General features: G+C 43.1%; 2 protein-coding genes across 9 annotated transcripts in view; one reads left to right on the forward strand and one right to left on the reverse strand.

Annotated features, from left to right (window-relative positions):
- LOC106603473 (angiomotin) overlaps window positions 1–6918 on the forward strand; it is a 50923-nt gene extending 44005 nt beyond the window's left edge. For all 4 annotated transcript variants that reach the window (XM_014197209.3, XM_014197215.3, XM_014197214.3 and 1 more), the window contains one exon: window positions 592–6918. In XM_014197209.3, coding sequence (XP_014052684.3) covers window positions 592–710 — 119 coding nt within the window. In that variant the 3' untranslated portion in view covers window positions 711–6918. The remainder of the gene's footprint in view (window positions 1–591) is intronic.
- On the reverse strand, window positions 5525–19740 carry LOC106603472 (transmembrane gamma-carboxyglutamic acid protein 3). Of its 5 annotated transcripts, XR_014392173.1 has the most exons (10): window positions 19446–19740; window positions 18468–18695; window positions 18093–18226; window positions 17764–17855; window positions 15275–15457; window positions 14618–14692; window positions 14398–14476; window positions 11284–13987; window positions 8617–8659; window positions 5525–8036 (listed from the first exon to the last, which is right to left on the reverse strand). XR_014392173.1 is itself a non-coding variant. In XM_014197208.3 (9 exons), the coding sequence occupies exons 2-9, from the start codon at window positions 18676–18678 to the stop codon at window positions 7987–7989; spliced, it is 867 nt and encodes a 288-aa protein (XP_014052683.2). In that variant the 5' UTR covers window positions 18679–18695; window positions 19446–19740; the 3' UTR covers window positions 5525–7986. The 5 variants fall into 5 exon arrangements, 3 of the variants coding, with proteins under 3 accessions (XP_014052683.2, XP_045573102.1, XP_014052682.2); XR_014392174.1 differs by lacking the exon at window positions 8617–8659; XM_014197208.3 differs by lacking the exon at window positions 11284–13987.
- Window positions 19741–21108: the final 1368 nt, after the last annotated feature.

Genomic DNA, 21108 nt, shown 5'->3' on the forward strand with positions numbered 1-21108 from the left:
CAACGGAGTTGCTTACAAGAAGCCAGTGAATGTTCCTGAGTGGTCGAGTTACAGTTTTGACTTAAATCTGCTTGAAAATCTATGGCAAGATCTGAAAATTGTTGTCTAGCAATGATCAACAACCAATTGGACAGAGCTTGAAGAATTTTGAAAAGAGGAATGGCCAAATGTTGCCAAACCCAGGTGTGGAAAGCTCTTAGAGACTTACCTAGAAAGACTCACAGCTGTAATTGCTGCCAGAGGTGCCAGAGGTGCTTCTACAAAGTATTACATTTATGTAAATTATATATTTCTGTATTTCATTTTCAATAAATTTGCTACAATTTCTAAAAACATGTTTTTAATTTGTCATTATGGGGTATTGTGTGTAGATGGGTGAGGGGGAAAAATCAATTAAATCCATTTTGAATTCAGGCTGTAACACAATTTTTTTTGAATAAGTCAAGGGGTATGAATACTTTATAAAAACTGTATGTGGCTCTGGTCAAGAGTAGTGATCTATATGGGGATTGGGGACTATGATGAGTCTTTGTTTTAGGGGTAGACATTCCCTTTGATCAGTTGACTAACTTTCTCCCTGTTTGTCTGTAGATGTGCCTGTGTTCCATAGCAGTACCCTGGAGAGGCGCGCCCCTGTGCAGTCCCACCCCCAGCCCCCATCAGCCTCCCAACAGGAGTTGGACAACGACATGGTGGAGGTCCTCATCTGAACCTCAACCCCTGACCTCTGAACCGTGGCCTCTATAGGTCACAGGACAGGACGGGAGGAGAATGTGTGTTTGTGCACAGTCGACACACTCACACACAAACACATTCATACACACACTTTCAAAATAGGTGAAGGATTACTTTTTTTTCATTTAAAAAAAATATATGTTTGGTGTTTAACTAGGGTGTGTTAAAATGCACTATTTTTCTAGATGTGTTTTTAATGAACAATACCATGTTTTAATTAATACCATGTACAGTTTGAGTCGGGAGGTTTTAGTGTCATCAGAATGATCAATTAACTCTCTTGTACAGTGTTGCTGGAGGCTATTGGTTAACTAGCCCCCTTGGACCAAAATTATTGGCTACCATTCATTGCATTTATTGCACTACTTATTTTTCTGAGTGTGTTTCAAAACGTTGTTTTTTAACATTTAGTCTGACTTAGGTGTTCTTATTTATGTGTGTTAGTACTTTATTCACCAATGTTAGATGTGGCACTTGGGTAATCAAAGATATATTGTAAACTACAAAACATTATTTTAACCTGTAAATACTGTATTTAGATACTGTGTGTATGGCATGTGTATCATTTAACTGAACCGAATGGAATAGGTTTTTAGAAGCCATTCAGTTACATGGCACTGCCAGCCAAGGACCACAATGCACTGTTTAAAGTATTGGGGGCCCAGCCTCACATGTCACAGTGGAGAGCATAGGGGAGCGAGAATCACACCTTTCTACTGTGGTCCAATGTGCTGCATGTGTGACCCCACTGGATGGGGTCAGTCTCTTTGAAGTACAGTAGAAGAGGTTTGGTGTTCACCAATGTGTCTATGCTTCAGTTATAAGGTTCTCCACCATACCTGTTAAGTGTAATTCCTTCCAGTCTGGCTGGGTTTGGTTAGGGTCTTCCACCCAAACTTGCTTCAAATGATTTTAGGCCTAAAATAGTCAGTTGGGATTTTAACTTCTAGTTTATGCAACAATCAGACATTCTGGTAATTACCTGTTCTTCTACACCTACACAAATTAACAAGCTTGATTGGCATTGTGTGTATACAGTGCATTTGAAAGTACTCAGAACCCTTGACTTTTTCCCCAAAAAATTACATTACAGCCTTATTCTAAAATGGATTAAATTGTTTTTTCCCCTCATCAATTTGCACACAATACTGACAAAGTAAAAACAGGTTTTTAGAGATTTTTGCAACAAAAAAAAAGATATTACATTTACATAAGTATTCAGACCCTTTACTCAGTACTTTGTTGAAGCACCTTTGGCAGCGATTACAGCCTCGAGTTGTCTTGGGTATGACGCTACAAGCTTGGCACACCTATATTTGAGGAGTTTCTCCCATTCTTCTCTGCAGATCCTCTCAAGCTCTGTCAGGTTGGATGGGGAGCGTCGCTGCACAGCTATTTTCAGGTCCCTCTGATCGGGTTCAAGTCCGGGCTCTGGCTGGGCCACTCAAGGACATTCAGAGACTTGTCCCGAAGCCACTCCTGCATTGTCTTGGCTGTGTGCTTAAGGTCGTTGTTCTGTTGAAAGGTAAACCTTCGCCCCAGTCCGAGGTCCTGAGAGCTCTGGAGCAGGTTTTCATTAAGGATCTCTCTGTACTTTGAGCCGTTCATCTTTCCCTCGATCCTGACTAGTCTCCCAGTCCCTGCCGCTGAAAAACTTCCCCACAGCATGATGCTGCCACCACCATGCTTCACTGTAGGGATGGTACCAGGTTTCCTCCAGACGTGACACTTGGCATTCAGGCCAAATAGTTCAATCTTGGTTTCATCAGACCAGAGAATCTTGTTTCTCATGGTCTGAGAGTCCTTTAGGTGCCTTTTGGCAAACTCCAAGCAGGCTGTCATGTGCCTTTTACTGAAGAGTGGCTTCCGTCTGGCCACTCTACCATAAAGGCCTGAATGGTAGTGCTGCAGAGATGGTTGTCCTTTTGGAAGGTTGTCCCATCTCCACAGAGGAACTCTAGAGCTCAGTCAGAGTGTTCTTGGTCACCTCCCTGGCCAAGGCCCTTCTCCTTCGATTGCTCAGTTTGGCCAGGCGGCCAGCTCTAGGAAGAGTCTTGGTGGTTCCAAACTTCTTCCATTTCAGAATGATGGAGGCCACTGTTCTTGGGGACCTTCAATGCTGCAGAAATGTTTTGGTACCCTTCCCCAGATCTGTGTCTCGACACAATCCTGTCTCGGCGCTCTAACGACAATTCCTTTCACCTCATGGCTTGGTTTTTGCTCAGACATGCACTGTCAACTGTGGGACCTTATATAGACAGGTGTGTGTCTTTCCAAATCATGTCCAATCAATCGAATTTACCACAGGTGGACTCCAATCAAGTTGTAGAAGCATCTGAAGGATGATCAATGGAAACAGGATGCACCTGAGCTCAATTTAGAGTCTCATAGCAAAGGGTCTGAATACCTATGTAAATAAGGTATTTGTTTTTTAGGTTTATTAGATTTGCAAACATTTATAAAAACCTGTTTTTGCTTTGTCATTATAAGATATTGTGTGTATATTGATGAGGAAAAAGTTGTATTTAATCAATTTTAGAATAAGGCTGTAACGTAACAAAATGTTGAAAAAGGAAAGGGATCTGAGTACTTTCCGAATGCACTGTATATGACACTATATGGCTGTGTTTAAAAGCAGACCAATTCTGATCTTTTTCCATGAATTGGTCTTTTGACCAATCAGATCAGCTCTTTTGCCAATAAATGGGCAAAAGATCAGAATTGGTCTGGCTGTGTGCAGCCTATGTGGTGATAAAATAGTGTTAGCAGTTGAAATCCAAGACAGTTTCATAACTGCACGTGCCTTGCTTTTGACCAAAGGTAACAGAATGAGTTTATCTATAGCTCGTTTTACAGACAACAATCATATAATATATCACGTCAGCAACTTTTTAAGTGACTTTGAAATATTCACCCACATCACAATCTAGGTAGCAGTTGTGAACATTTCCAATCCAAAGCCAAAAATATGGGACCAAATAAACACTCCACCAGCTGGTCACCTGGCTTGAACCCACTATTGTCTGTAGTTTCAAAAGTTTACAAGGGGGGCATTTAAAAAAAACAAAACAAAGGTCAACAATGTGTCTCAACAAATTGAACTTCCCCTGCTCAAACAAACTGTCCCCTCATATCTACATTTCTTCAACCTGGCTGATGCTAGTAGGCCAGTGTTTAAGAGAACTATGTCAGTATGGTAACTGAAGGAAAAGCACATTTCCAGTTTTCGAAAATGTAACATTTGCAGCATAGGGGGCATTTTCTCCCTGTCTAGTGTCAAGTTGGCTGTCCAGGATAGACAATGGACCCTGGGAGTGGGGACTGAGGTTGAATTTCTTTTAAATTCGCTGTTACATTTCAGCTGAAGCTCAGGCCATGGTTACCGCATTTGGGGCACCGACCTCTGGGCATTTATAATGCTATTCTACACATTTGTCATGAGGCTAATAAAAAATGTTGCAGTTTTAAAGCTAATTTCCTGCAATTCTACACTTTTTGCCATGGGCAGAGATTTTTTTTGCTGTTTTATAGCTTATCTCATGCTTTTGTTCACATTTTGCCATGAGGCTGAGAAGATTTTGCCATTTTAAAGCAAATTTCCTGCTATTCTACACATTTTGCAGAGGCTGAAAGAAAACATTGCCGTTTTAAAGCAAATTTCCTACAATTCTACACATTTTGCTATCATATACTATTTGGGGGCCCCCTGACCTCATGGGACCCCAACCCCCCCAAATGTATTTTTAGTTTTTTGGGGAATAGGGGGACACATGCCCTGTGTACCCGTTCGGTAATCCGTCCCTGCTTAGGCTCATTTGGATGGCTATCAGTTGCACTTGCTGTTTTACCGTATGTAAATTGAAAATGTTCAATGGTTACATTTTCAAAAGGTCAATGGATTTTAATATTCAACTTATTGGGAGAGCATTGAATGTTCTCTCGTGGTGTGACTGACAGTCATATGGACATTTCAAAGTCCCCATTATCAGGGACTGTACCAGCCTGTACCTGAAGCTTCAGAAGATGTTATTTATACTTAAATTAATTCAACTCTTAAAGCAAAGGTATTCCACTTAATCTGTTCTGATGGTAACTTTTTGTTGTCCCACCCGAAGGCCAGTCCTTGAGTCTTGCTTCAAATTTCAACCCTAAATCATAAGGCCCTCTGTGTTCTGAGCCAGGAGCCAATAAATATGTGCTGTATCCATTACTGTTAAACAACAGACAATTTCACAAGTTCTCTCATGTTACAAGTGTTTAACATTTACATGTTTAAGTCACAAAGTGAGCAGTAAGTGCCTGCAGACCTGCCTTATCAGTGTGGTGATGGGAATGATTCTCATCCAACTTTGTATTAATGTTTGTGATCAATCAAGTTGCAGATGGTACTGGTAAACTCACCAACTATCTTTAAAGATGCAAGGTCTTTTAGTATTTTGGTGCATTTTCACAAATTCCATACAATAGACGCTGCTGTACAATTGCCATTCATGTTGAATTAAATTAATTCTAATCAAGATTTTTTTTTTTTTTTACAAAAATCATCTCATGCCGTTTCACTATGATGTTCTGACAATGTTCCAAATAATGACTTTCCAAATGTTTCAGAAAGTGAGTTCTCTTGGTTTAGAATTCATTTCATTTTTTAAATAAATAAATATACAATGCGACTCATGTTCGTTCTGTGCATTATGCTCTATTGGAATGTATACTACACATTGATTTAAATTGGGTGGTCTAGACTAAGGTTCAAGCGGTTGAAAGACCCAACAGACAACACAAACCTCACTCAACATATCAAATCTAATTTATTAAATACATGTACAAGAAAAGCCAGTGCAACTTAAATGGAAAAATAAAGCCCATGCAATAAATATGTGCAACACGTACATTCATTGTGATTAACATAATTTGACTTCTGTGAAAAACATGACTGCATATATAATTTCATTGGATAAACTTAAGTTCCAAGCCACAGAAGTCTTGATTAAATATAAACTACATGACCAAAAGTATGTGGAGACCTGCTCGTTGAACATCTCATTCCAAAATCATGGGCATTAATATGGAGTTGGTCCCCCCTTTGCTACTGTAACAGCCTCCACTCTTCTGGGAAGGCTTTCCACTAGATGTTGGAACACTGCTGCAGGGACATTCTTCCATTCGGGCATTAGTTAGGTCAGGCACTGATGTTGGGCGATTATGCTTGGCTCGCAGTCGGCGTTCCAATTCATTCCAAAGGTGTTCGATGTGGTTGGTCAGGGCTCAATGCAGGCCAGTAAAGTTCTTCCACACCAATCGACAAACCATTTCTGTATGGACCTCGCTTTGTGCACGGGGGCATTGTCATAATGAATCAGGAAAGGGCCTTCCCCAAACTGTTGCCACAAAGTTGGAAGCCTAGAATTGTCTAGAATGTCATTGTATGCTTTAGCGTTAAGATTTCCCTTTACTGGAACTAAGGGGCCTAGCCCGAACCATGAAAAACAGCCCCAGACTATTACTCCAAACTTTACAGTTTGCACTATGCAGTCGGGCAGGTAGCGTTCTCCTGGCATCCGCCAAACCCAGATTAGTCTGTCGGTATGCCAGATGGTGAAGTGTGATTCATCACTCCATAGAACGCGTTTCCACTGCTCCAGACTCCAATGTCGGCGAGCTTTACACCACTCCAGCTGACGCTTAGCATTGCGCATGGTGATGATCTTAGGCTTGTGTGGCTGCTCGGCCATGGAAACCCATTTCATGAAGCTCCTGACGAACAGTTCTTGTGTTGACGTTGCTTCCAGAGGCAGTTTGGAACTCTGTAGTGAGTGTTGCAACCGAGGACTGACGATTTTTACGTCTGTCCTCAGTATGTTTGTCTATGGAGATTACATGGCTGTGTGCTCAATTATATACACCTGTCAGCAATGGGTGTGGCTGAAATAGTTTGAAGGGGTGTCCACATACTTTTGTATATATAGTGTAGGTCTTACAGATGAACCTTATTACCTATGTACTGTCTGCAACTGATTACAATTTAGGCTTCTTTAGGTCTGAAGAGTTCCAAGTAAATCATGCCATAATAGTTTACTAGATACTTCAGACCAGTTACCAACTGACTTGTGGCGATCCACCCCCAGATACAGTGGCTATGGGAAGAGACTACCAACTACATTCAAATGTTAAAAGTATATACAAGTTGTGTTTGGACAGACCTATGACATGAATCTGATTATCTAACCTAGCCACCAGAATGTAGCAGAGCTTCAGCAGTAACACCATCACCTCCTCCAGCCGTGGTAAACACTAGCTGTCCAGGTCACAGACGGCCAATCCTTCATGCATGGATCAATCGCTGATTATGTTGAAATTGGCCAGCCTCCACCTTGACAATACATTGTCATTTATTTATTTTTTACCTTTGCACACTAACTCTCAACACCCTCATTCGATCCTCAGTCCAAAGGCCCTACTTAATAAAGGGGAAGTTCCCTGATTTTTACATTTAAATTACTTATTTTCACTTTCTGTGCTTGTAGTTGATCGACAGTTTGTTTATTATATACGTTTCGTTGGAGAAAATTGACATTTCATATCACGTCAAAATCCCATTCTAAATTATGTTTCCGCTCTCAATTTTTATTTATTTCACTGTCCCAATAAATCCATATTTTTGTTGTAAACAGAACTATTCAAACATGGATTTATGGCACAGTGGACTTTTTTTTGAAACTGAGTAAAGAGACATTCAGAATGGGATTCTTATGTAATGTGGAGTGTTTTAGAGTGTTTTCTAATATGCTTTAGACATATTTGGATATTGCAAGTGATGACAACCAATTTTCTCTGTAAGGAAACAAAGAAAACAATTAAAAGTTTGGGAATCAACTACAAGAACAGAAAGAGTGAAAATAAGGCCACATGTAAAAATGGATGGACTTCCCCTACTTAAGTGGTCCAAACAGCTTCCTTTCCTCCCCTGGCCTTGAAGGAAAAGGAGATGAGGGAAGAGATGCCATTTTAAACGATAGGTGCTCAGCATCTAACAACAACGTGTGTGTAAATAAGTGCACTGGAATACCCAGCTGAGTGGATGTGTAATGCAGAGTTGAGCAAAGGAGCTGGTTGGAGTGGACCTAGGGTTGTAGTGCAGATGAGTGGGCTGTTTGAATGACGTGTGTCTGTTATCTGCGTATCCAGAGCCATCCGTTGAGCAGGCAGGCAGAAAGGAGCAGGGAGAAGAGCACCAGCTCCGTCTGTCTGCATTCAGCGTTCTGCCTTTCCAGACCCGCCAGGCGACGACTCATCTTCACCACCTGGACACGAGAGAGAAAGGTGCTGATCTGTTATAATCAAATCTTATTGGGGCCCATACACATATTTACAGATTGTATTGCGGGTGTAGCGAAATGCTTGTGTTCCTAATTCCAATAGTGCAGTAATATTTGGTATTTTATTAGGATCCCCATGAGCTGTTGCAAAAGCAGCAGCTACTCTTCCTGGAGTCCACATGAAACATGACATAATACAGAACATCATTAGACAAGAACAGCTCAAGGACAGAACTACATAGATTTTTAAAAAGGCACACGTAGCCTACATATCAATGCATACACACAAACTATCTAGGTAACATAGGGGAGAGGCGTTGTGCCGCGAGGTGTTGCTTCATCTGTTTTTGGAAACCAGCGTTGCTGTTTATTTGAGCAATATGAGATGGAAGTCCCACGCACTAAAGGCCCTATTTAATACTGTACGTTTTCTTGAATTTGTCCTGGATTTGGGGACTATGAAAAGACCCCTGGTGGCATAAGTGTGTGTGTCAGAGCTGTGTTTAAGTTGACTATGTAAACAATTTGGTATTTTCAACACACATACATTTTAATTTTTTTTCACCTTTAATTAACCAGGTTGGCCAGTTCTCATTTACAACTGCGACCTGGACAAGACAAATCAAAGCGACACAAACAACAACACAGAGTTACACATGGAATAAACAAATGTACAGTCAATAACACAAAAGGAAAAAAAAGTCTATATACAGTGTGTGCAAATGGCGTGAGGTGGTAAGGCAATAAATAGGCCATAGTAGCGAAGTAATTACCATTTAGAAATTAACACTGGAGTGATAGATGTGCAAGTAGAAATACTGGTGTGCAAAAAAGTAAATAAAAACAATATGGGGATGAGGTAGGTAGATTGGATGGGCTATTTACAGATGGGCTGTGTACAGCTGCAGCGATCTGTTAGCTGATGTTTAAAGTTAGTGAGGGAGATGAGATATAAGTCTCCAACTTCAGTGATTTTTGCAATTCGTTCCAGCCATTGGCAGCAGAGAACTGGAAAGAAAAGCAGCCAAACGAGGTGTTGGCTTTGGGGATTACCAGTGAGATATACCTGCTGGAGCGCGTGCTACGGGTGGGTGTTGTTATCGTGACCAGTGAGCTAAGGCAGAGCTTTACCTAGCAAAGACTTATAAATGACCTGGAGCCAGTGGGTCTGGCGACGAATATGTAGCGAGGGCCAGCCGACAAGAGCTTACAGGTCGGAGTGGTGGGTGGTATATATGGGGCTTTGGTGACAAAACGGATAGCACTGTGATAGACTGCATCCAGTTTGCTGAGTAGAGTGTTGGAGGCGATTTTGTAAATGACATCGCCAAAGTCGAGGATCGGTAGGATAGTCAGTTTTACGAGGGTATGTTTGGCAGAATGAGTGAAGGATGCTTTGTTACGAAATAGGAAGCCGATTCTAGATTTAATTTTGGATTGGAGATGTTTAATATGAGTCTGGAAGGAGAGTTTACAGTCTAGCCAGACACCTGGGTATTTGTAGTTGTCCACATATTCTAAGTCAGAACCGTCCAGAGTAGTGATGCTAGTCGGGCGGGCGGGTAGCGATCGGTTGAAAAGCATGCAAGAAGGGCCAGATGTATACAGAATGCTGTCGTCTGCGTAGAGGTGGATCAGGGAATCACCCGTAGCAAGAGCGACATCGTTGATATATACAGAGAAAAGAGTCAGCCCGAGAATTGAACCCTGTGGTACCCCCATAGAGACTGCCAGAGGTCCGGACAACAGGCCCTCCGATTTTACACACTGAACTCTGTCTGAGAAGTAGTTGGTGAACCAGGCAAGGCAGTCATTTGAGAAACCAAGGCTGTTGAGTCTGCCGATAAGAATACGGTGATTGACAGAGTCGAAAGCCTTGGCCAGGTCGATGAAGATGGCTGCACAGTACTGTCTTTTATCGATGGCGATTATGATATCGTTTTTAGGACCTTGAGCGTGGCTGAGGTACACCCATGACCAGCTTGGAAACAGGATTGCACAGCAGAGAAGGTACGGTGGGATTCGAAATGGTCAGTGATCTGTTTATTAACTTGGCTTTTGAAGACTTTAGAAAGGCAGGGCAGGATGGATATTGGTCTGTAACAGTTTGGGTCTATAGTGTCACCGCCTTTGAAGAGGGGGATGACCGCGGCAGCTTTCCAATCTTTAGGGATCTCGGACGATACGAAAGAGAGGTTGAACAGACTGGTAATAGGGGTTGCAACAATGGCGGCGGATAATTTTAGAAAGAAAGGGTCCAGATTAGCCCAGCTGATTTGTATAGGTCCAGGTTTTGCAGCTCTTTCAGAACATCTGCTATCTGGATTTGGGTGAAGGAGAAGCTGGGGAGGCTTGGGCAAGTAGCTGCAGGGGGTTGCGGAGCTGTTGGCCGGGGTTGGGGTAGCCAGGAGGAAGGCATGGCCAGCCATAGAGAAATCCTTATAGAAATTCTATATTATCATGGAGTTATCGGTCGTGAGAGTGTTGCCTAGCTTCAGTGCAGTGGGCAGCTGGGAGGAGGTGCTCTTGTTCTCCATGGACTTTAGTGTCCCAAAACCTTTTGGAGTTAGAGCTACAGGATGCAAATTTCTGTTTGGAAAAGCTAGCCTTTGCTTTCCTGACTGCATGTACTGGTTCCTGACTTCCCTGAAAAGTTGCATATCGCGGGAACTATTCGATGCTAGTGCAGTCCGCCACAGGATGTTTTTGTGCTGGTTGAGGGCAGTCAGGTCTGGAGTGAACCAAGGGCTATATCTGTTCTTAGTTCTACATTTTTTGAAAGGGGCATGCTTATTTAAGATGGTGAGGAAATTACTTTTTAAGAACGACCAGGCATCCTCAACCGACGGGATGAGGTCAATGATTCCTATAAAATAATATCTAACAAGTCACAACAATACACAAAAATCTAAAAGTAAAATGGAATTAAGAAACATATAAATATTAGGATGAGCATTGTCGGAGTGGCATTGACTAAAATACAGTAGAATAGAATACAGTATATACACATATGAAGTTACTATGTAAGCATTATTAAAGTGACTAGTGTTCCATTATTAAAGTGACCAGTGATTCCATGTCTATGTATACAGGGCAGCAGACTCTAAGGTGCAGGGTTGAGTAACCGGGTGGTAGCCGGCTAGTGATGACTATTTAACAGTCTGATGGCCTTGAGATTGAAAAACAGCTTCTGTCTCTCGGCCCCAGCTTTGATGCCTTGTACTGACCTCACCTTCATGATAGCGGGCTGAACAGGCCATGGATTGGGTGGTTGATGTCCTTGATGATCTTTTTGGCCTTCCAGTGACATCGCGTGTAGTAGGTGTCCTGGAAGGCAGGGAGTGTGCCCCCGGTGATGCGCTGGGCAGACCTGGTGCTGGGCGCACCACCCTCTGGAGAGCCCTGAGGTTGAGATTGGTGCAGTTGCCGTACCAGGCGGTGATACAGCCCGACAGAATGCTCTCAATTATGCATCTGTAAAAGTTTGTGAGGGTCTTAGGGGCCAAGCCACATTTTTTCAGCCTCCTGAGGTTGAAGAGGTGCCGTTGTGCCTTCTTCACCACACTGTGTGGGTGGACCATTTTGATCGTCAGTGATGTGTACGCCGAGGAACTTGAAGCTTTCCACCTTCACTGCGGTCCCGTCAATGTGGATAGGGGCGTGCTCCCTCTGCTTTATCCTGAAGTCCACGATCAGCTCCTTCGTTTGTTGACGTTGAGGGAGAGGTTATTTTCCTGGCACCACTCTGCCAGGGCCCTCATCTCCTCCCTGTAGGCTGTCTTGTCATTGTTGGTAATCAGGCAAACTATAGTTGTGTTGTCTGCAAACTTGATGATCGAGTTGGAGGATTGTGTGTGGCCACACAGTCATGGGTGAACAGGTGGTATAGGAGGGGGCTGAGTACACATCCTTGTGGGGCCCCTGTGTTGAGGATCAGTGAAGTGGAGATGTTTCCTACCTTCACCACCTGGGGGCGGGCCTTCAGGAAATCCAGGTCTCAGTTGCAGAGGGCAGGGTTCAAACCCAGGACTCCGAGCTTGATAAGCTTGGAGGGTATTATAGTGTTGAAAGCTGAGCTAGTCAATGAACAGCATTCTTACATAGGTATTCCTCTTGTCCAGGTGGGATAAGGCAGTGTACAGTCCAATGGTGATTGCATCGTCTGTAGATCTATTGGGGCGGTGAGCAAATTGAAGTGGGTCTAGGGTCAGGTAAGGTAGAGGTCATATGATCCTTAACTAGCCTCTCAAAGCACTTCATGATGACCGAAGCAGGTGCTATGGGGTGATAGTCAGTTCAGTTACTTTTGCATGTTGGGTACAGGAACAATAGTGGACATCTTGAAGCAAGTGGGGACAGCAGACTGTGATAGGGAGAGATTGAATATGTCCGTAAACACTCCAGCCAGCTGGTCTGCGCATGCTCTGAGAACGCGGCTAGGGATACCGTCTGGGCTGGCAGCCTTGCGAGTGTTAACAGGCTTAATGTCTTACTCATGTCGGCCACGAAGAATGAGAGCCCACAGTCCCTGGGAGCAGGCTGTGTCGATGGCACTGTGTTATCCTCAAAGCGGGCGAAGAAGATGTTCAGCTTGTCTGGGAGCAAGACGTTGGTGTCCGCTTTTCCCTTTGTAATCCGTGATTGTCAGTAGACCCTGCCACATACGTCTCGTGTCAGCCGTTGAACTGCGACTCCACTGTCTCTGTACTGACGTTTTGCCTGTTTGATTGCCTTACGGAGGGAATAACTACACTGTTTGTATCTGGCCATATTCCCAGTCACCTTGCCATGGTTAAATGCGGTGGTTCGCGCTTTCAGCTTAGTGCGAATGCTGCCATCTATCCACGGTTTCTGGTTTGGGTAGGTTTTAGTCGTCACAGTGGGAACAATATCCCCTACACACTTCCTAATGAACTCTGTCACCGTGTCCGTGTATACATCAACGATATTATCCGAGGCTACCCATAACATATCCCAGTCCGCGTGATCAAAACAATCTTGAAGCATGGATTCAGATTGGTCAGACCAGCGTTGAATAGTCCTTAGCACAGGTACTTCCTGTTTGAGTTTCTGCCTATAGGAAGGGAGGAGCAAAATGGAGTCGTGAACTGATTTGCCGAAGGGAGGGACTTTGGCCTTCCCATCCCGGACGAGAGAATAGCAGTGGTCAAGTGTTTTCCCAGCACAAGTACTGCAGTCAATGATTTGATTGAACTTTGGTTGCGTTTCCTCATTTGGTTTGTTAAAATCCCCAGCTACAATAAATGCGGCCTCAGGATATGTGGTTTCCAGTTTGCATGAAGTCCAGTGTAGTTCCTTGAGGGCTGTCGTGGTATCGGCTTGAGGGGGAATATACACATCTGTGACTATAACCGAATAGAATTCTTTTGAGAGGTAATACCGTCGGCATTTGATTGAGAGGTGGTATTCTAGGTTGGGTAAACAAAAGGACTTGAGTTTCTGTACGTTATCACAAATCACACCATGAGTGGTTAATCATGAAACACACCACCACCAATCTTCCCGGAGAGTTCTTTATTCCTGTCTGCGCGGTGTACTGAGAACCCAGTTGGCTGTAGGGATGGAGACAGTATATCCGGAGAGAGCCATGATACCGTGAAACAGAGTATGTCACAGTCCCTGCTGTCTCTCTGGTAGGAGATCCTCGCCCTGAGCTCGTCTAGTTTATTGTCCAGAGACTGAACATTAGCGAGTAATATACTCGGAAGCGGTGGATGGTGTGCCCCCCCCTCCTGAGTCAGACGAGAGGTCCACTCTGATTACCTCTTCACCGCCAGCAGCATCTTGGAGCAACCTCTGGAATAAGTTCAATTGCCCTGGGGTGTGCAAACAAAGGATCCAATTCGGGAAAGTCGTATTCCTGGTCGTAATGCTGGTGAGTTACCGCCGCTCTGATATCCAAGAGTTCTTTCCGGCTGTATGTAATAACACAAAAAAACATTCTGGGCTAATAGTTTAAGAAATAACAGACACAAAAACAAAATACTGCAAAGTTGCTGAGGAGCTAGAAGCAGAGCTGCCATGTCTGTCGGTGCCATCTTACTCATTATACTGTAAGTAACCGATTATTTTTACACAGCATTTGGCGTAGTGTAAAGATGGCCTCAATTTCTGAGCCTGTTTGAGAAAAGACAACTTACATAAATACAACATGCAAGTATCCATAACACAAGCAATATTAGTGGCTCAACAATGGCCAGAAGAAAATATAGATATGGCTTCTGGCTCCATCTACTGGTAAAACACTGGCTACACAACCTGCCGGCATGGACAGAACCAAAGAGCAAGACAACACTAACAGTAAAGGGGTAATTAGCCTGCTTACCTGTCTCCTGAGTACGATGAACTCCACAGCTGCGGCACTTCCCTCATCATCTGGGCTCATCCAGGAGTCCTGCATGGCACTGCCAACCACACACACAGGGATACATGTAAATGGCGCATGCACACACCACACTTAAATACTTTAGGCTTCTGAAATTAGGGTTTCTTCAAACCCCGGAACACACCCAATAACAGTAAATGGCTTGCCAGAACTTTATCACCTTTTCCTGGCTGGTTCGACGTACACAGGGGGTGCCTCAACCACAGCAGTCGTTGGGTGTTCAGGATAACTGAACCTTTAAACCAGGGAGAGACCACAGTCTGCAAAGGGGCCTTCAACACAAGGCAGAGGAACAACAGGGAGGGACCCAGAAAGAGGAAAAAGCAACCAGAGGACAACAAAAGCCAGCATAAAGCAGTAGTAGGATGAAGTTGCCCCATGGATGCTGATCTAAGGTCAGTATTATGGGAGGGTGAGCTGATCAAAGATCTGTGCCTACTGGAAACTTCTACCCGAGGCAAGAGCAAAGCAGGAAGAAGTGACAAGCAGAGTTTAGAGTGCTTCGGGACAGTTCATCAAGGTAAAGGATTAGTCAGTAATTGCTTAACACTATGATTCAACAAAAGTTGTGAGTAATGGAAGTTATCATGAAGAAAATAATGTATCCTTAATCTCGAAGTAAAGGCTTTGAGACAGAATCCATATCTTGAAGAAAAAGCCTTGCAGAGAAAATTTAAATTACTAGTGCAAGGACAGACATGCAAGCCAAAGCAAGGAAGGAATGGAAGGAGGTTAGGTGCCATTTGTCAAGATTTAGGAGTGGGTAGGCAGGGGTCACTCAGGACGGGGAAGGTAGGAGTTGCCCCTAGCCCCTAACCTGTATTTCTGTGTGACAGTCTGTAGGAGGCGCTGTGAGGCCTGCTGGCCCAGTTCCTTGGCGGCCTGTAGCATGGTCGTTGGGGACAGGTGGCTGGGTGGGATGGCAGGGAGCCCCAGGGGCATGGGCAGGGGGTTTGCAGCAGCAGAGGAGCACTTAGGGGGGCGTCCTGCACTGCAGCGACTATAACAGTCACGAGGGAGGGGTGGGTAGAGTCACCACAAAAGACAGAGGTTAGACAGAGAGGGGAACAACTGTTACCAAGCATGTGACAAGGCCACATACGCCACATAACTTCAATTGACTCACATGACTGACTGTCTACCTGGCTTCACGCTGCCTCAAATATAACCTACATACAGTTCAAGTCGGAAGTTTACATTCACCTTAGCCAAATACATTTATACTAAGTTTTCACAATTCCTGACATTTAATCCTAGTAGAAATTCCTTGTCTTAGGTCAGTAAGGATCACCACTTTATTTTAAGAATGTGAAATGTCAGAATAATAGTAGAGAATGAATTATTTCAGCTTTTTTTCTTTCATCACATTCCCAGTGGGTCAGAAGTTTACGTACACTCAATTAGTATTTGGTATCACTGCCTTTAAATTGTTTAACCTGGGTCAAACGTTTTGGGTAGCCTTCCACAAGCTTCCCACAATAAGTTGGGTGAATTTTGGCCCATTCCTCCTGACAGAGCTGGTGTAACTAAGTCAGGTTTGTAGGCCTCCTTGCTCACACACGCTTTTTCAGTTCTGCCCACAAATGTTCTATGGGATTTAGGTCAGGGCTTTGTGATGGCCACTCCAATACCTTGACTTTGTTGTCCTTAAGCCATTGTGCCACAACTTTGGAAGTATGCTTGGGGTCATTGTCCATTTGGAAGACCCATTTGCAACCAAGCTTTAACTTCCTGTCTGATGTCTTGAGATGTTGCTTCAATAAATCCACATAACTGTCCTCCCTCATGATGCCATCTATTTTGTGAAGTGCACTAGTCCCTCCTGCAGCAAAGCACCCCCACAACATGATGCTGCCACCCCCGTGCTTCACGGTTGGGATGGTGTTCTTCGGCTTGCAAGCCTCCCCCTTTTTCCTCTAAACATAATGATGGTCATAATAAATGGCCAAACAGTTTTATTTTTGTTTCATCAGACCAGAGGACATTTCTCCAAAAAGTACGATCTTTGTCCCCATGTGCAGTTGCAAACCGGAGTCTGGCGTTTTTTTAATGGCTGTTTAGGAGCAGTGGCTTCTTCCTTGCTGAGTGGCCTTTCAGGTTATGTCGATATAGGACTCGTTTTACTGTCGATATAGATACATTTGTACCTGTTTCCTCCAGCATCTTCACAAGGTCCTTTGCCGTTGTTCTGGGATTGATTTGCACTTTTCGCACCGAAGTACGTTCATCTCTAGGAGAAAGAATGCGTCTCCTTCCTGAGTGGTATGACGGCTGCGTGGTCCCATGGTGTTTATACTTGCGTACCATTGTTTGTACACATGAACGTGGTACCTTCAGGCGTTTGGAAATTTATCCCAAGGATGAACCAGACTTGTGGAGGTCTACAATTTTTTTTCTGAGGTCTTAGCTGATTTCTTTTGATTTTCCCATGATGTCAAGCAAAGAGGCACTGAGTTTGAAGGTAGACCTTGAAATAAATCCACAGGTATACCTCCAATTGACGTAAATAATGTAAATTAGCCTATTAGAAGCTTCTAAAGCCATGACATAATTTTCTGGAATTTTCCAAGCTGTTTAAAGGCACAGTCAACTTAGTGTATGTAAACTTCTGACCCACTGGAATTGTGATACAGTGAATTATAAGTGAAATAATCTGTCTGTAAACAATTGTTGGAAAAATTACTTGTGTAATGCACAAAGTAGATGTCCTAACCGACTTGCCAAAACTATAGTTTGTTAACAAGAAATTTGTGGAGTCGTTGAAGAACGAGTTTTAATGACTCCAACCTAAGTGTACGTAAACTTCCAACTTCAACTGTAGAAGGAGAGGCTAGAGATGAGAGGAACCAATGTTTGTCTCCCTCCGCTGGAAACACAAGTCAAAAGGAGGAGGACATAGCAGTATGGGCCTCAGGCAGTGCAAAGTCAATAGAATTTAGAGTGTCCCAAGCCGACAATGCAACTTTTCCTTTGTGCCTTTCTGAAAGGTTCCAGGTTTGAAAGGGCAGGCAAGCGTTGTGTTGAAAGACTGAACAAGGGTAAAAATAATGCTACTATGCTTACATACAGCCAAGTTGTTTCATACACAAGGTGATAAAAACCAACAAACGTTGTGTTTTAAAGTGAAGTGTTCTGAAAACATTCAGCACCATGTGTTTTGGGAGCTTTTTTTCTCCGCTTATCAGGAAGCGTTGGACATGTAATCCCCCTCGCTGGTCCAAGGAAAGAGCTGGATTGTTATAATGACATTCACAGGCTTCCCAAAAGGAGTTAATTAGTGTTTAACCCAATGTGTCTTGTACTTACAAGGTGGGGGTGTGCAGTGCCTGTTTGGAGTTGGAGATGTCAGTGTCACTCCTGCCAAAAGCCTGGTCACTGTAGGACCTCCGCAGGGGACTCTGTCACAGGAGAGAGAAAGAGTAACATGAGTTAGATGGTGAGGGTAGGACCAGATGGAAGCTGCTGGGAATGTTTCAATCCAGGTGGTGTCTGCATATTGAATCATTTAAACAGCTCTGAAGAATGATACTCTGAGCAATGGCTTAACACTGCATGCATCAGTCACACTACACTCATCCAATTATTGTCAGACAACTTGTTCCCAAACAAAAAGTCCAGTCTGCAGTCTCACATACCTGCACTGGTTCCCTCATGTAGGGGTCTCTGTCCCAGGCACCTTGCTGCTGTGCCTCCCATGCAAGCCCCAGGGGGAGAGCTGAGTTGTGCTTGGATGGCGTGAACAGTGGACGGGGGCTCATGTCCGGGGCATCTATTAGTAAGTCAGAGGTATCAGAACACTGAGATGTGAAAGGAACTCACACAAAGATCCCATGACTGCTCCGACTCAAATCTTGAGAAAATCTAAAGAGCTTTATATCCAGCATTGTAAAGTGGCTAAAGGAGTTGTTCTTCTGACCTGTCTCCATTCTATCCCAACTCCACTTCTAACTTAAATACTTCCCAGTTTGTATTTATTAATAGGCCTACCTACAGACCAGACATGCACCCACCTGTGAGAGACAGCCTGTCTGGGATGTGCATGCTATAGGAAGCGGGACGCTCAGCACGCCCCTGCCTCGCCTCTTCCCCTCCCTGTCCCATGCCTGGCCCCACTCTCAGCCGGTCCGGGACACGCATCTTCTGGTTGATGGCCTCAGAGAAGACCGGGTCACGGCCGCCACGCACCTGGGAAACATCACCCCGAAACCCCGAAGAGGCCATGGTAGCACTAACAGCTGCTGTGGTAAGTAAAAAATGTCACAACTTTTGAATTCACAGTACATCTCTGAAAAGACTATACTACCCCTGTAAGACTATAGTTGGATGGAGTTAGCTAGCTGATTAGGCAACAGGATTAGTCAAATTTGAGTATGTTGGTTTTCCTGCAGTGTGGATTAGCTGTAACTATCACTTAATCTAGGGGCATGTAAAGTCAAAGCAGAATGCAGGCAGCTCAATTCATTTCAATTAGATGTGAGAACTACGTAGCTAGGTACTAAACACTAGGTATTGAATTTGAGTTCTTGTTCATACATCAAAGTATTTATGTCTGGATAACTATGGCTGAAGACAATTGTTGTAGGTCGTCAAAATAGATGTGAGAAAAACTAATGATAAGCTAAGTCGCTAGCTAAATCAACAAGTTGGTTTTAATGTAAACCAGTGTTGACATACTTGTGGCCAGTCAGCTAGCAAGCATAGCCATCTAGCCTGAAAGAGCTGTCAACTAACGTTAGCATTGAAAATAAGAATTTGTTCTTAACTGACTTGCCAAGTTAAATAAAGGTAAAATAAAAAATAAAAAAACCTAACGTTAGCTACTTGTTGCACTCAAACACCAAGGGCTATATCTACCAAGGGCCTAACGCGCTAGCTACTAATCTGTTTTCCATCATCATGCTTTGATCATTATCCTGTTCTCGTCACACTTTCTACATCAAAATAACCCAAATAAATTCAAAATATAGTTAGCTAGAAAGATGACTGACCTGAGGAGTAACTTGCAGGTCAGCGCTCTTTGGCCAGCTAACTAGTAGCTTTAGCCGCTAGCTTATCAGTTAGCATGCGAGCTAAATCTGATAGCCAAATGAGGTCAAGTTGGTCATCTAAGTTATCACGAAGTCCGCAGCAATGTTGACATTATCTTTGAAAACGTAGCTACACAGTTTATCAACACAAACTATGTATCTAGCTACCTAAACTTTATAAAGTTGACATTAGCTAGCTAGCAGGCTACCCTACTAACCTTCACTGCGAAGCGCTGCAAAAATGTTGACAACAGACCGCCCCCTTTCGCTGGGTTGACGCACGCAACCGTCTGTGATTGGTGGGTTAGGGAAATTGACGTGTCTTCACATATCCATTCGACAGGCTCAAACATGATGGATATTAAAATACTCTTTATAGATATAAAGTTTACATTCTGTAACGGTGAATGGTCTTCAATGGTAAACTAGGCCTGTCAACTATTTCAAATGGGCATTTTATTCAACAGCAAATACGAGACAGATGGCCATTTGTTTCAGTGAACTTTCAAATGTAACAACTTTACATTTTCTGAATAAAAATGCTTTATGCCAATGTAAAATGTAAAAATGTATTCAACAGCAAATCATCTGGGCAAATAATGTTATTTATATTGCATGAAAAGACAAATCAAAATCAGTATTCAATGGTAAAAAATGCAAATGAAAAACACAAAAATAACAACAACAGGAAACACATTTTGAAAAAATAATGACACAGTTCTTTATATTCTCACAGCAGGAAATGTTGTAAGAAGTAAAAAGGTGTAGAAAGGTATTTCTTGAAGAAATGTGCGTGTGCTTGCTTCAGCTGTAGTATGTAGTTACGTATGGGGAATAACAGTAGTACCTTTAGCAAGTACATTAATTATTACCATATTATTACTTCTTAATTCCTGCTATGAGGGTCAGGTCCCACCAACCTTTCTTTCCAAGGCGTTACAGTTAAAACATTAACCTACATCAGTGCAGGATCCTCAGAGGAGGAAGGAGAGGACCAACCTCCTCAGTGAAATTCCTAAAAATAAAATTAGTGAAACATTAAAAAAGTTATAGTTTTTAGATAAAACTATACTAAATATATTAAAATGTCACCAAATAATTGGTTAAAACACACTGTTTTGCAATGAAAGTCTACTGTAGCCTCAACAACACAATGTCGGGTAGCATCATGGTGTAGCCAGAGGACAGCTAGTTTCTGTACTCCTCTGGGTACATTGACAATACAAAACCTAGGAGGCTGGTGGTTCTCACCCCCATCCATAGACTTAGTAATTATGACAACTTCCGGAGGAGGTCCTCCATCCTATCAGAGCTCTTCCAGCATGTACTGACATGTTGTCCACCCACTCAAAGGATCAGAGAATTAATATTGTACTGAAAGCATAAGCAACAGCTATCTAGCACTGCAGTGCATAAAATGTGGTGAGTAGTTGACTCAAAAAGAGAGAAAGACAGTAGTTGAACAGTTTTGAACTAATTCATTCATTCAAAAATGAAGGAGAAGAGAGAGAGAGGGAGAGAGAGATAGCTAAATGTTGTATTTTTTCCCCTTTCCCTTTCACTTATTTAGCTAGAAAATGCAGCTAGCTAGTTTAGCCTACTCAAACACCCAGCTCAAACAGAG

This window comes from Salmo salar, chromosome 04 (assembly GCF_965601325.2).
Source record: "Salmo salar chromosome 04, fSalSal1, whole genome shotgun sequence".
NCBI lineage: Eukaryota > Metazoa > Chordata > Actinopteri > Salmoniformes > Salmonidae > Salmo > Salmo salar.